Below are 14,160 nucleotides of genomic sequence, written 5' to 3'. Positions count from 1 at the left end.
AGAGGGGGAGGAAAAAGTTATAGTTTTTTTTATATTTTCTTACATTGAAATAATTCATGATTACACATCATTTTTATAAGCCACAAATAGAAACCTGTCGCCACACACCAACACACCAACATTAGAACGTTGCAAAAGCAAAAGGCCATTTGTTGAATTACATAACAAACAGGTATGTGCATACAAGGATGTTTATCTTTCAGTGTTTGTAAGCTTTTATCTCCACATGTTTTGGCTGCAACTTAACATCATTTTACCTTGATTACAAACTTAAAACTTAAAAACTTTTTTTAGTAGCTTTTCAGAAAATAAGACTGAGGATTCAGGCACACATGAGGACAACACCTCCACAGACAATGTGGAGGTGCTGCCTGCTGAAGTGGTATGCGAACAAGTGACCTTCAAGCTGTGAGTCAACAGCGGTCACCACAGCGTCACATGTTGTCATTATATTCCTTAGATGTGCAACAGGACACGTGTACAGTAGTAGTAAATGACTCGGTGTGTCCCAGAGCCTTAGAACACATTTTAATACATGTACATCTGACATATAGTTGCCTGTGGCTCGAATGTCAACTGTTCTCTGAAAGTGAGCCACTTCACTCTTAGCTTTTACTGAACTACCTCGTCCTATTCAGTGACATTTCTTTTACCCGTGTCCTTATCTTTAACCCTTGCCTTCTACTGGTGCTTTGTTGGAAACTCTCTAAACCTCCCTGTGCACACCTGCCTACACGTTTTAACTTCCATAACTCTTCCTCTACGCACACCCCCACCATCCCTCTCTTCTTTTGTCTTACAACCTCTTTCTGCAGTACAGCACCAGTGCAGTATATAGGGCAGGTGGTTGTCCCTCTAGAGACACTATGAGCTGTACCACTGCAGACTTGCACTGCGATATACGTATACCATAAAAATAAACAGGAGAGCTATGAATAATAGGATGTGCCCCTGTGTATCTTAAAACAAGGCACAGCCTGAAGAAATTCACAAAACTTTTTCCTTTACAATGGGAAATAAATGACACATGTTCACCAGAAACAACATAACCACTGACAGCTGTGTGTAGTTGTTTACATTACAGTTAATGTGACCAACATCAGACTGCAGTATGAACAGTCCTGGGCCCGGTCTAGTATAGACGTGATGTCACAGGTTGTATTTGTGGAAGGGGCAACATTAGCCAAGTGATTCATACATTAATGTATATTTGCCACATCTCCCATGCCCTGCCACAGAGTTGTGGAGCCGGGGTGGAATTAGAGAAAAAAAAAAGAGCAGATCAGACTGTCATTAAAAAGTCAGATATGGGTTAAAAATGGGTTATAAAAAATTTGATTTTTGTTTGACTTTTGTCAGTGAGAACTTAGCCCAAAATATGGACAGTCAGTTTCCCAATCATTTAATGCAGCAATTACCATATTTTCCGGACTATAAGTTTCACTTTTTTCATCCTTTGGTTAGGTTTTTGACTTGTACTCAGTGTGTCTTATATATTAAAATATTTCACATTTTGTTTGACTTATACTCTGGAGCGACTTATAGTCCGTAAAATACAGTAATGTTTCTTTAGTTTAAGCCTTTTCCCCTTTTTCAGTTTGTAGCACATCAGAGCAGAAACACGTCTCATTACAAACTAAAGCAACCATTTTGTTAACGAGTTTAATTAAAATAACTTTCTATTCAATATTTTCATCTCACCACTAAACAGTAAAGTGTATGTAATTTAATGCCCCAGTTTCACTCTTGCCCATTCAGTCCTTCGCTGTACAGTTTGACCTTTTTCCCCATTCACAAGCACATTCATGCATCACATCTACTGTGTATGCAGCACATTTTTAATCACACATCAATTACCCCCATTCACATGCTGCCAGCACAGTTGCCAGAAGCAATTCAGGGTGAAGGAGCTGGGGATAGCACTGATTAAGCAGGATGACCCGCCGTACTTACTGAGCCACAGCTGCTCGCATGTACTGTGATGTCTCCTTACCATTGGGTTAACCGATTTGTAAATGTCTGGTTTGAAAAGAGTTAACTTACCGATTACTAAGCACGCTGCCGGCCAGCTGTAGGGGTCTTTCAAAAACAAGGAAATGACTTGAATGGGGTCCACTAGTATGCCGTACCTACGGACAAATAAACCAGCCTAATTAACGAGGAGACATATCATTAAGGATTATTCAACACGCTGACTTGAAGAGGAATAGCAGCAAAGGCACAGGTGTCTAATGACAGTCAGGATCTAACAGCTCCATTAAGGGTCCCAGTAAGCTACTTTAATATGGTGCTATAAAATCCATGCAGATGTTGTTGATGCAGCTCTTTTAATGACACACGTCCTCTACCTGTTACATCTTAAAAGATGCTATGAATAAACTCCGGCCTGCCAGAGGGTCAGGGGTTATTGGTTAGTCTCTCGGCAAATATGGAAAATTTGCATAAGTCTTTAATTTACTCACCTTAAAAGGTTTTCAAGGAAGAGGCGAGCGTTGCTCAGCACCTGCAGAACAAAAACAAACTTTATAATAGATATGAATGACATATATCTGTCTATCTTTACTGATCACAGATGTATTTCAGTTGTTCACCCACGGAGCAAATACATTTATATTTTAACTTTTTATTTTATTCGTGCCAGAGTAAAACAAAAACAAAATAAGTTTCATGCAATATATGTGAATGTGTTAATGTGGCAGAGCAATGGGAGAAGGGCTACAATAGTCCAAACAACAGTAGGAGGCGCCGAAGAGAACATTAGGAACCACTGCAATAGGATGATCAGTTGAAGCTTGTATTATTTCTTAATCACTACTATTGTCATATCTGGTATCTTAATACAATCATATTTACATTTGACATGATCCTCCTCTATCTCTTTCATCTCACTCCATTTGTCCTCATCTTACACCTTGCCCCTTCCTTTTACAACCATACGTTGTTGAGATATTACAAGTGTATTTTAACATCTCATTAATAAGGACAAAGCACAACACCATTCCTGGCTGTTGGACAGAAGAAAATTAATTAAAACCTTCAATCTTTCCCACAAAAACCAGTGTAACAAAAACTGTGTACACTTGTATCTTACCAGCATCACCACACACCAGTTGAGTATTCCCCTGTAGTTGCTGAAACCACTGGCTGAACTCAGGAGCGACTCCTGTGTTTTGTGGCAACTAGAAAAACAAAAAGGGAGTCAGAGATAAATTCAGTTGAAGTTTAAGGGTACTGTAGGTTCAACGTATGGACAGAAATGGCTTAACATTATTAATACATGAAGGTAAAAGGTCATGCAGTGTTTTGACCTACAGTATATATCTTACCTTATACAAGTAAGGCTAAGTATTTGTTGATCCTTTCATTTGGTTATGAAAGTACTTATCAGGTAAAAGGATTTTGCAATTCTTAGTGCTAGATTACCCAAGAAGGAGGAGGAGAAGGAGAAAACTGTGTACTCATAAATTTACAGTTATCTATACTTTATGTAACAGGCTTTGGGGTTTAACATAGATTAATAAATGCGTTTTGTTGACGTAGAAAACACTGTTGATGTTGGGACACTTGCATTCATGTGGACATTTGCCAGGTCCCCACTGAGTGAGAAGTTATTCTTGGGCTTTGTTTAGGAGTTAGGATTAGAACTGGGATCTGCGTTAAGATGAAACATGCACTTGTAATGTAAACGTTAAGGTAAAGTTATAGGGAATGACTTCAGCTACTCAGTGTTTACAAGGCACAAAAACCAGTGCGTGTGAGCTGGGGCACTGTACCAACCGGAACTGACGGGTCTGCTAAAGTAACTAACTACACTAGCAGCTAAACAAATGAAGCTTAAAGTAAACATACCAACATGACTGGTAGCATTACCAGTCATTAGCAGAAAAATGGCTAACAACTTACCGTTCCCTAGAGCTGAATCCCCCCAAAAAGTAAAGTTTACCGACTTACCTCAGACGGTCGCTCATGTCATTCTTGCGTTTCCTTTTTTCACTCTTTGGCACCTCCAGTGAACCGTCCCGCTTTTGTTTTTTCTTTATTGCACTATTATCATTGCTAACACCGACGGTCACTGGTCTCCGATTCAGCTCCGCAGTCCTTCCGTTCACCAGCTGCACACTCACTCCTCTTGCCCCCGCCAATGTCGCTCTTCTCCGGCGACTTAAAACCGCTGCGTCCGAGTCACCCATGATGTGAACTGGTACGAAAGTCAGCCGCAAACGCGCAAGAGGTCAGTTTACCTCGGGTGATAGCATGCCTGGTGCTAATGTGGATGTCAGCGTCGGTGGCTGTTGCAGCATATAAGAGGGAAGTGAATGAAGGAGTTGTAAAACATCCAACAACCCGCCCAGAGTTCAGATTTCCTCAGCAGAGCTCACAGTTGACTGAGTGAAGGAGTGCCTCACGTTGTAAAGCAACAGTGGAAGTTCAGCTGGTGAGTCATTCAACCTTTTACACAGTAAAATACTATAGAATGTGCATTTGCTCACGGTATCTAGAGCAAGAGTTCATGTGAGAACAGTGGTCTCCAACCATACCAATGTGAACATTAAAATACACCGACACAGAACTACGCTGTTTGGAACAGTATTTGAAAGATATCATTTATTTACTTTTAAAAAATATTACACTATTTATCAGCCCTACCCACACATATCCCCAAAATTGACACTATTTTGTTTGTAATTCCCAAACACAGTATAGACACACAAAAAACACAAGAAGAAACTCAAGTTCCATCAGTTGTATATGTACCATAGCTTGAGAACCAGTGCTCAAAGTCATTGCAGGACTTGAATTATTTATTTCTTTGGATTATTGTTTTTTCTTATTATTATAGTGCTCCTTAGTATTTATTTATGATGCAGCATGAATTTTGCTCAATAGATAAGTATCTTCCTACTGTATATTTCAATCATTTTTAGTTTAATAGTCTAGTGACTTATCGAGCCTGCCTTACACAAAGGAGGTCCTGAGTTCGACCTCCAGTGTAAGCACATACTTGGTGGTGCCTCTCATGTGGAGGCCTTTGAGTTGCCACCACAAACTGTACTTAATGGTGCCTCCACTGGCAGTCTTAGTGTGTTGCAAAGACAGAGATTTTTAGAGCTCTGGTTCACAATAATAACCAAACTGTTTTTGTTTGTTTTTTTTTGTTTTTTGTTTGTCTGAAACATATTTTATTTTTGGTTTTTTTTTGGTTTTTTTTTGTCTGAAACATATTTATTTTTTTTGTTTTTTTTGTTTTTTCCCTGAAACATATTTTTAAAAAAAACATATTTTGAGTCCAAATCAGTCCAAAACATTCTTGCAGTTTACAGCAGACAACTACTTATTTCAGTGTGCTAAATCGTGTCACTTGACCTTGCTTTCCTTGTCAGAGACCTATCAGTTATAATACCTATTCAAAAGGACAAAAATGTCAGGAATATAATCTTATTAATACTGACAGGATAAGAAAGTGTTGAGTATATTATCCAGTTAAAGAAGCGCTAACGTGTGCAGATTTAAAGATGGTTTATGAAGCAGAATAAGACTATTCCAGAGCAGGATCTGTAAAAGGTCTTTCAGTGCAAAAGTCTATTTTTAGTTTGACACTCAAGACGCAAACGTCATATATTTTATTTCATCAGTAAAAGTGATCTTTTTTCATCCAAGTACAGTTTTATGATGTGTAATAACCACCACAGCCCCACGTGGCCAAGCATGTTCCTCAGATGGACTCTTCATCTTGTTAAAGATGCAGAGCTCCTTCAACTTTATGGCTAAAGTAGTAACAGTTTAATTTTAGGGATTATTAATTTGCTAATGGATAAGATTTGGTTTTCTCTTTCAAAGGGGCTTTAATGAGTTGGCTGTGGCTAAAATGCATGGTTTACATCAGGCTCGTACTCCGTCCTTCCTGTGTTTTATAGTTCTGTGTGCTTATCCATGCTAAATGTTGGATGTGATCAGTGGCATTGATCCAGCCTTATCAGTCCCTGCTGTCTATAGGTTTGTCTTTTAGAGTAATGAGTCTGTCTGCAGTTGATGGGATAAGAGACCTTCAGGTGAGATCAATAGGAAACTTATATGAATAATTGTTTGAACTCTAAACTCTCAGACTTTAAGAATCACACTCCTGAAGCCTATTGCTGTTTTTATATGAGCATTTAATTTGAGTTTTTAAGAGAAAATGTTATTGTTTCCTACAGCCAGGCTTTAAGTATTTGGTTGGAAAGTACATCCATATACTTTAAATCTGGCTTTTTTTTATAAGCCAGTAGATGGCGCCTGAGCCTGGACTCCTGCCATTAACTTTGCGTGGTTCAGAAAAATTGTGACTTGCTGAAAGTCCTAGTCAAAAACCATTATATGGTTTTCTTGTTCAAGCACCTGAGCATGTACTTTCAAATTAATAAATGTCAAATGTACATAAAATACATGCATGTAACAGGACCATTGAGATCACTTGAGTAGTTGAAAGTTTAAAGTCACTTAGGAAGTAAAAAAAACAACTAAGAACTATTGACTATGAACTGGCAGAAGCCACTGTGTTGCGTACAAGTCCCCTCATGCTTCTTGACTGTGTTATTTCTGATGACAGGGAGCCATTTAAAATGTAGAGAATAAGAGGTTTCAGCAATGTATTATTCATGCTCCCTGTAGATCCTTAAAAACTAAAGCTTTTCTTATGTTTTGTATTGTTTTATGCCTGTATTTTCTCCCAATTGCTTTCTGAACATGTGAACAACAATTTTTATTTGTTATTTTTGTTCTAACAATCTTCAACCAAAAGTGTAACTAAACATAAAACCACTGATTTATTGTTTTATTTTTAATCAAAAGTGTGGTGCAGCTATAAAACCCTCCCCTCTGGGGAATGTGGCGGGGTTATAGACAGGACATTCAAATTTTTATTCAACATCAACATCTTAATCTTCCCCCTAGGAAGAAGAGAACAAGCTACAGTATATGAATAAAGAAAACACTGAAGTAAAAAAAATCAGGGATGGATATTTTAATTAAGGAACAGAGTTCAACCTTGCCAGGAACAAAATTGCACAACACTGTGAAAAGCATTAGGGAAATGAGGGCCTTGGAATTTGCCTTTACTCTTTACGTTTAAAAAGGCTCAGGATTAATACCTGTCTGTTTGAATATATGACCTTGGACTGTAACATTATTTTGAAAAGTCACAAGTTTGCTATCAGCCATCGCTAATGTGTTGTTTAATGGTGAAAGATGCATAGTTTTGGATTCACCTACTCCTGATTTAACTGTAAAAAATATTTTCCCCTCTTCCCCATTAGTGCCTTGCTAAGTTGTTACCTGTTTGGCCTCTGCAGCGTTAGCAGCCAACAGTTACATTTGTAAAGGCGTTTTCACATCATAACCACCTGAATCACTGATATACTCTGTGCGTGACCTCCCGTGTCATTCTGACAAGCTAACAAGTGTGGAGTGCGCAGCTGATTATAAATGAGGAACAGGTGGCTGCAAGGCTAATTAGAGAAAAGAGACAAGTAGACACGATAAAGAGCAGAAAGAGGAAAGTCGGGACACACGGTGTCTGAAGATGGGATAGCAGGTGTGAAGAAATGAAGGGAGAAACAGAAGCTGCAGACAGAGGGCGGAGAAGAACATGAGAACGGTGAGACTGTCACCACGCCTGACAATGACTTGTGGCATGCAGTTGGATAGGCTTCTCTTTGGACGTTTGGAATGTACCATTGCTAAACAAAGAAGGACTAGAGATAGAATGGGGTGGGAAGGAAAATTTGTTGCCGGCCACAAAGCCATTGGATCATTTTTTTATGCTTTATTTTATTCCGACCAAGAAGATCTGGAGGTCATTCATAAACAATACAGTAACAGATGCTTAGCTTCCAAAATGTCATTAAAAACACCAAATGTATAGTTCCATATTTCTAAACATGGCTTTGTTTAGAAATTTGCAGATTGACTTACATACATACTTGCCCAGTATCTAATCAACAAATGGCAATGGGTAATTTTTATTTTCACCTAAGTTATAAAAATAAGTTTATTGCACTTTAGGGGGAGACATAACAACCTAATTGATTATTTATGATTTAACCCCTCACTATTTACCATGTTGACCCCTGCATTTGTGTGGCTTAGTTCATGTGTTATATGTTACTCTTATGATGATTGAGCATGCTGGTGTTAAGTTAGATATATGGAGATAGACAAAAAAACAAAACAAAACAGATAACTATATAGATGAAGGAACAAAGGAGAGAGAGGCCTGGTGGGTAAATCAGAAAAGTGAGAAGAAAAAGAGAGATCTCCTATCTTCAGTATGTCTCCACCCCACTCACTCTCTCACCATCTGGAGAGGCAGAGGTAGCAAGAGATAGTGTTTGTCCTTGCAGGTTGTAATGAAGCTGTGGAAGGATAGATGACTCACTTTAACACAAGCAGAAAAGCGATACACACTCTAACATCACTCAGCTGACAGGAGAGATAGTGAGTGTGTGTGTGTGTGTGTGTGTGTGTAGGGTTGTGACAATAGAGACTGATGCCAACTATTGGTGATACCGCCAAAGTGATATAGGTATCATTGTATAGAACTAGAGCATTTGTGTTTTGCTGGTAGCCTGCACACACATGGTTTTGTGCACGTATCACTAGAATGTAGCTCTGTGTAAAGTATGCTATGCTATTGTGTGAATATATTTGTATATAGTGTGTATTTTGTAATCTAGACGTGTACCTGTTACCGTGTATATATTGAGCACTGCGAGAGTGTATCGTTGAGTATGAGAGGGTATGTATCCTGGGGAGACAGATAGAAGCGTCACTAAGCAGTAAGAGGGTTTTGGCGCCGTGTCAGCACTTCTACAGTTCATCCAAGGACTAACGTGCACACTGTCCATCCATCTCCACATGTCTGATAGAAGGAGAGAGAAGGAGAAAGAATAAGAAGAATGTACTGCCCACAGATGACAAGAATTGATAAAGGAACGGGAAGACAGTGGAGGACAGAATAATGATATGATACCAAACTTCTCTATCACAGCAATTGTCAAGGACTCCAAAAAAACAATGTTCTTTTGCTGACTGAGGGCAGAACAAAACTATAAAATCATCAGCTCATGGTCCCAGTGTCCCAGGTAATTCAACAAGCTGTGTTACATTATTTCATGTAAATAAAGATGCACCAAATATGCCCACACCCCCATAATATCTATCTATCTATCTATCTATCTATCTATCTATCTATCTATCTATCTATCTATCTATCTATCTATCTATCTATCTATCTATCTATCTATCTATCGATCTACCCAACGATCCATCTATCCATCCATCCATTACACTGAGAAACCCAGTAAACACAAAAAGCAAGTGCTCCTTTATTAGGATATGCTGTATGTGGCTTTTTGATGGACCATCAATTTGCAGTCATACTATCTGCTCTATAAAGACACCCAATCTCTGACAAAATCATGAAGTATAAGCTGCACTTAGGTATTTTCCAACCTACTCTTTTTAAAATCAAAATCCTTATTTTCATCAAATACTGTACTACAAGCTCGCCTCATCTTTAGCAATAAACAATTTAATGCTAGCAACAACTGCAGAGAAATGTCCAAAAAAATCAGCTTATGTTTCTGTTGATGTAGTTGCTAGTGAATGAACTTTGTTTTCTTTAAAGCTGATAATCTGAACCAGACAGTTATCGTGGCTCAGTCATAGTCATTTGTTTAATTTTTCTGAACTGAATCTGTATAAACTTGTGAGGTCAGACTTTATTGTCCTGCATGGAAAAGACAGACTGTGTGGCTCTTATTTTTAATTAATTTTGGTAAAAATGTGGTTGTGACAAAATTATAGGTTATTTGGATTTTGACAGTGCAGAGCAGCTCAGTGATGGATTGGTGGTGGATTCAGTCATTACTACAGTTTTTTAATGAGTGAATAATATTCTCCTCACACAAAATCAGAAAGCATGTGAGTATGTGGATCTGTCGGAAGTGTCACCTTCTGTAGTCGTTAGTTTGTACTCATGAATATTCACCGGGCGTCCATTATGTTGTCAATTCATCTTCTAAAATAGAAATACGACTTGATGCAACTTTGTAACGATGAGCACAAGAAGGAATTCTTTTAATAAAAGTAGTGGGATTTTTTTAACTCTTATTTGTTTCAATTGTTATGTTTTATGACTAAATTATTTTTTTAACAAGTCAACTAGAATTTAGATCTCTGTCTAAATGTATGTATGTTTGACTACCAATCTTTATTAGGTAACACACCACAACTCTATCTCTTTAACCTAATCTAACAGCAGCTAGGTTTTTAGCTTTGATATAGAAACACACAGGTTATCATGGCAGCCTGTGACATCACGGATCTCACAAACACACAAATATTTTAAAAAGTGTTTAAAATGTAAGGCGGCGTCGCTCCTGTTCACTTCACCCTTGGTACATATTTAGATAATCTCTCGTCTTTTTATCTCGAACAATCTGCTCTTCTGTGACTCATGCGTTTATAAATAGGCAGCAGTAATAGAAACAGTTTTCTTACCTCAGAGGGCACCCAAGGGTAAACTGTTAAATGTGGGTGAGGGGCAGGAGGGATAGAAAACAGTGGAGAGTCTGAAGGGTTACAATAGGAAAAAAGCTGAGATGTCCTTTATTCTCAGGGTTATGACGCATTTTATCACAACTCTGTGAGTGTGCAGCTTCTGACATTATCAACCTCGCACTTTATGAAAGCAAAACTCTTTGGGGAGAAAACTGCAACGCAGCAATCTTCAAACAAGCGCCTCAAACATTTGCACATTCTAAGCATTTTGTCACCAAATGTCTCAGTATGCAAATCTGGGATCAATTCTGTTCCGATGAAAGGAAACGTACAAGTTCACTTTGGCGGTCTGTTGTTGTTTACATTGTGTTGTGGGCTTTTAGCAGCTTTTTAATCAAAGGCTTTTTCCCTCTGCACTGTGTTGAACTCTGAGCTGCCGTGCCGGAATAAATTGAAGTCCCGCGATCTCGCTGTACAATTATGTTTAATCTCCTGCTCATTATTTCACACACATGCAGACGCGCTCCTGTGTAGACACGCAAGATCGCAGGCAGAAGTGTGCACTGTTTACATGTACTCGCACTGACATATGAATTGTGATATAGAGTCTTGTCCTTAAAGGACAATGCCGCATTTTGCTTGTAATTAACCCCAATTAAAAGATTTCTTCACACTCAGCCCTTTGTGTAATCACACACTTTGTCTGCAGACACAAATAAATGAGAGTGGATCTTCGCTTGTTTATCACTGCCCCCTTAAAGGTTGCAGACAGTGGATGTACTTGGCTATCAAGCCTTGGGTGAAAGCAATATTTAGTTAATGTTCAGCAGATGAAACATCTTAACTTTAAATCAGTAATAAAGTACTGGCACTACTGAACACGTGGGGTTAGTAACCCCTAACATCCATCCAAAGCATCAGGAACAGCTTAAAAAATACTGCAAAGTTTGAAGGTTTTTTTTGCTTAATTGTGGGTGTTTTGACATCCAAATATAATGTAAATACCTGATGGGATCAAATTAATGAACTAATAATGAAATGTCTAATTACAAGGCCTATAGATTATTGTATCTCACTGTAAAGGGTTAATGTCCCACGCAATTACTAGCCAGTGCTGTATAATGTATTTCTATACTTATCTGTGTTTACATCGACAAATGCATGAAGTTTGAACATGTGATGTTTCATCTGCTGTGTTCTGAGAGGCAGAAGACGCTGTTTATTTGGAGCTGCCTAATTAGCAGCAACAGTAATGAAGCCACATGGGACACTGTTGGTATCTGGACGGCCAGGCTGGGATGATTATTTAGACTGGATTTGTCCAAGGAGCTACCACACACACACACACACACACACACATGCAGTCAATGTACACAATACACAAGTGGTTAAACACACACACAAACACAACCACAATTTTTTTGATCTGCCGCCAGAAGAAGTGTGTTCATGTTTGTGCCTCATGTGCATGTGTTTTTGGTCCAATACATATCCACATATGTATGTGTGATAGTATCTGCACTTGTTTGTGAGTATGTGTGCGTGTGCATGCATGTGTCAGTATTCAGGTAGCTTTGCCAGAGAACAGTCATTGTAATAAATAATTTCTTCTTATTTGGAGAATTTCTGTAAATAAAACAGATGAACATTTAACCGTATTCTGTGATGGAATGTAAAGCTATACTGCTCAAAAACAGCCTCGTTTGGTTGGTCCTGGACAGGAAGTCACGAAACATTATGTTCTAAAAAGCTCCTCATGTGTTTCCTAAATGAAGATGAAGTTAAAATTGACTTTAATGATCTTGTATGCATTGCAGCGTTCTAATTTGATCTTTATCTTGCTGCCATCCACCATGAATTGTGTTTAAACATTGTATTTCACCATGATTGTTCCTGTATATTTTGTTTAGATGGATGGATGGATGGATGGATGTTCCTGTATATTTTGTTTTTTTTCTTATCTGTTTGTATATTGTATTCCTCCGGTCTCAAACACTGTACACCGTCTCCTCTTCTCTTTCCACAACCGCAGTCTTTTGGCTCACATCCTCCTGCTCCTATAGATTCCCGGTGTTTTCACTTTATCCCGACATTGTGTCTGATTAATCAATAGATACAAAAAGTGTTGGCTCAAAAAGGGCCACAAAGAATTTGTAAATTGATTCCCACAAATGAGTCCACAGTTTGCAGTTGTAATCAACCCCAGTGAACCTGTAGAGACGTTCTCCTGAACAAATGTGAGCACACACTGTACCTTGTGAGTAATGAAACGTTTGTGGTTATTTCATATCTGTAGAATCTATGATATCTGTGAAAAGAAAATATAAAGACATTTCAAGTTATTCATTTTATGTTTTCTTTCCAATCCTTGTTTTGGGCAGCCTTGGACCCAAAAGTTAATTTGTCATTTGGATAAGGGCCAATCCATCCATCTATCCATCCATCTATGGATCTATCCAAACAACTTAAATTTGATGTATTTGATGTAGATGTAAAGTATACATCAGATTATGTGAAAAGTCTTTTAGATCATAGACTGTTGAGTGTCTTATTTAAATAAACAATGATCTTTTATGAACACGCATGGAGTTTATTTTTTTTAGTTTTTTTCAAAGTCCTGAGAACTCAGAGGAAGCATTTCTTGTAAAACCTGGCTAGTTTGGAAATTCTGCTCCATTTTTAAAAAGGAAAACAGTAAATGTTTTAAGGTCCCTTCAAAGCCTTTACTTGTTTAACAGAGACTCGTAAAAGCACTTGTCCACTGTGATGCACTGGAAAGATGATTCTGTGCTGCAGTTTATGTGATTGATATTCTAAAAGTGATTTAAAGCCCCCTACAGCACGGCTGTAAAAACCCATAAATTATCAAGGTTTGATTTTTATTACAGTCAGAACTGTACAGTACAATGCTGCGCCTGAGGGGGGAGGTATTGAGCTCTGCAATCCATCTTCCTTTACTCCATCTCTCCAAGCAGGCAAACTGTGCCACAAGTTTAACATCTGTGGAAGCTGGCAAGAGAGAAATGTGTCGATGAAACAAGATAGGTGGAAAAGACAGGGCGAGATGTAAAAAGTCAGCGGAAAGAAGAATGGTGGAAACTATTAGGTACTTGAGCACATATTCAGAATATCACTTTCAAATAAAATTAAATCTGCTTAAAAATGAACCAAATTGTGGAAATTAATTTTGTGGTTGAAGCAGGAGAGTGAAGATGAGAACAGCGAGATGAAGAGAGAGAGAGAGAGAGATAACCACTAAAACAAGAGATCAATACTTTACTGCTTTGTGCTGAACTGGTGGTGGCAACTGTCTTCCTGAGTTTCCTCCTTGGAGGAAATACACACAAGAGTGTGCAGACACAGACACACAGACACACAGAGCCTGGTTGGTCTGGGTCATATTTCCGGTGTTCTGTATTGCAGAGAGCCACTATAACACCTAATCTTTTGGAGGCTATTATAATGGCTCTAGTGCGACACATGTTCCCCTAAAACACACAGTAATAATTGCCTTTTCTACAGTTATGATCCAGTCTCTGCAGAAGCAGTGAACTCTTCAATTGAAAACAACCCTTTTTCAGCTGTGCTGTTTTTTGTTATAATCATTTAAAGTGTGTGTAA

At 38.3% G+C, this 14,160-nt stretch overlaps 1 protein-coding gene across 1 annotated transcript in view; it reads right to left on the bottom strand.

Moving 5' to 3' along the window:
* The window catches only part of LOC103388561 (diacylglycerol O-acyltransferase 1-like), a 15,040-nt gene extending 10,593 nt beyond the window's left edge, over positions 1 to 4,447 (bottom strand). The window contains exons 1-4 of the mRNA XM_008323607.3: positions 3,952 to 4,447; positions 3,092 to 3,179; positions 2,463 to 2,503; positions 2,044 to 2,129 (exon numbers count right to left, since the gene is read on the bottom strand). Coding sequence (XP_008321829.1) covers positions 2,044 to 2,129; positions 2,463 to 2,503; positions 3,092 to 3,179; positions 3,952 to 4,190 — 454 coding nt within the window. The 5' untranslated portion in view covers positions 4,191 to 4,447. The remainder of the gene's footprint in view (positions 1 to 2,043; positions 2,130 to 2,462; positions 2,504 to 3,091; positions 3,180 to 3,951) is intronic.
* Between the last annotated feature and the right edge of the window lie 9,713 nt (positions 4,448 to 14,160).

Source organism: Cynoglossus semilaevis, chromosome 13, assembly GCF_000523025.1.
Source record: "Cynoglossus semilaevis isolate Cse_v1.0 chromosome 13, Cse_v1.0, whole genome shotgun sequence".
Taxonomy (NCBI): Eukaryota; Metazoa; Chordata; class Actinopteri; order Pleuronectiformes; family Cynoglossidae; genus Cynoglossus; species Cynoglossus semilaevis.
This window is presented reverse-complemented; position numbering and strand designations above follow the sequence as displayed.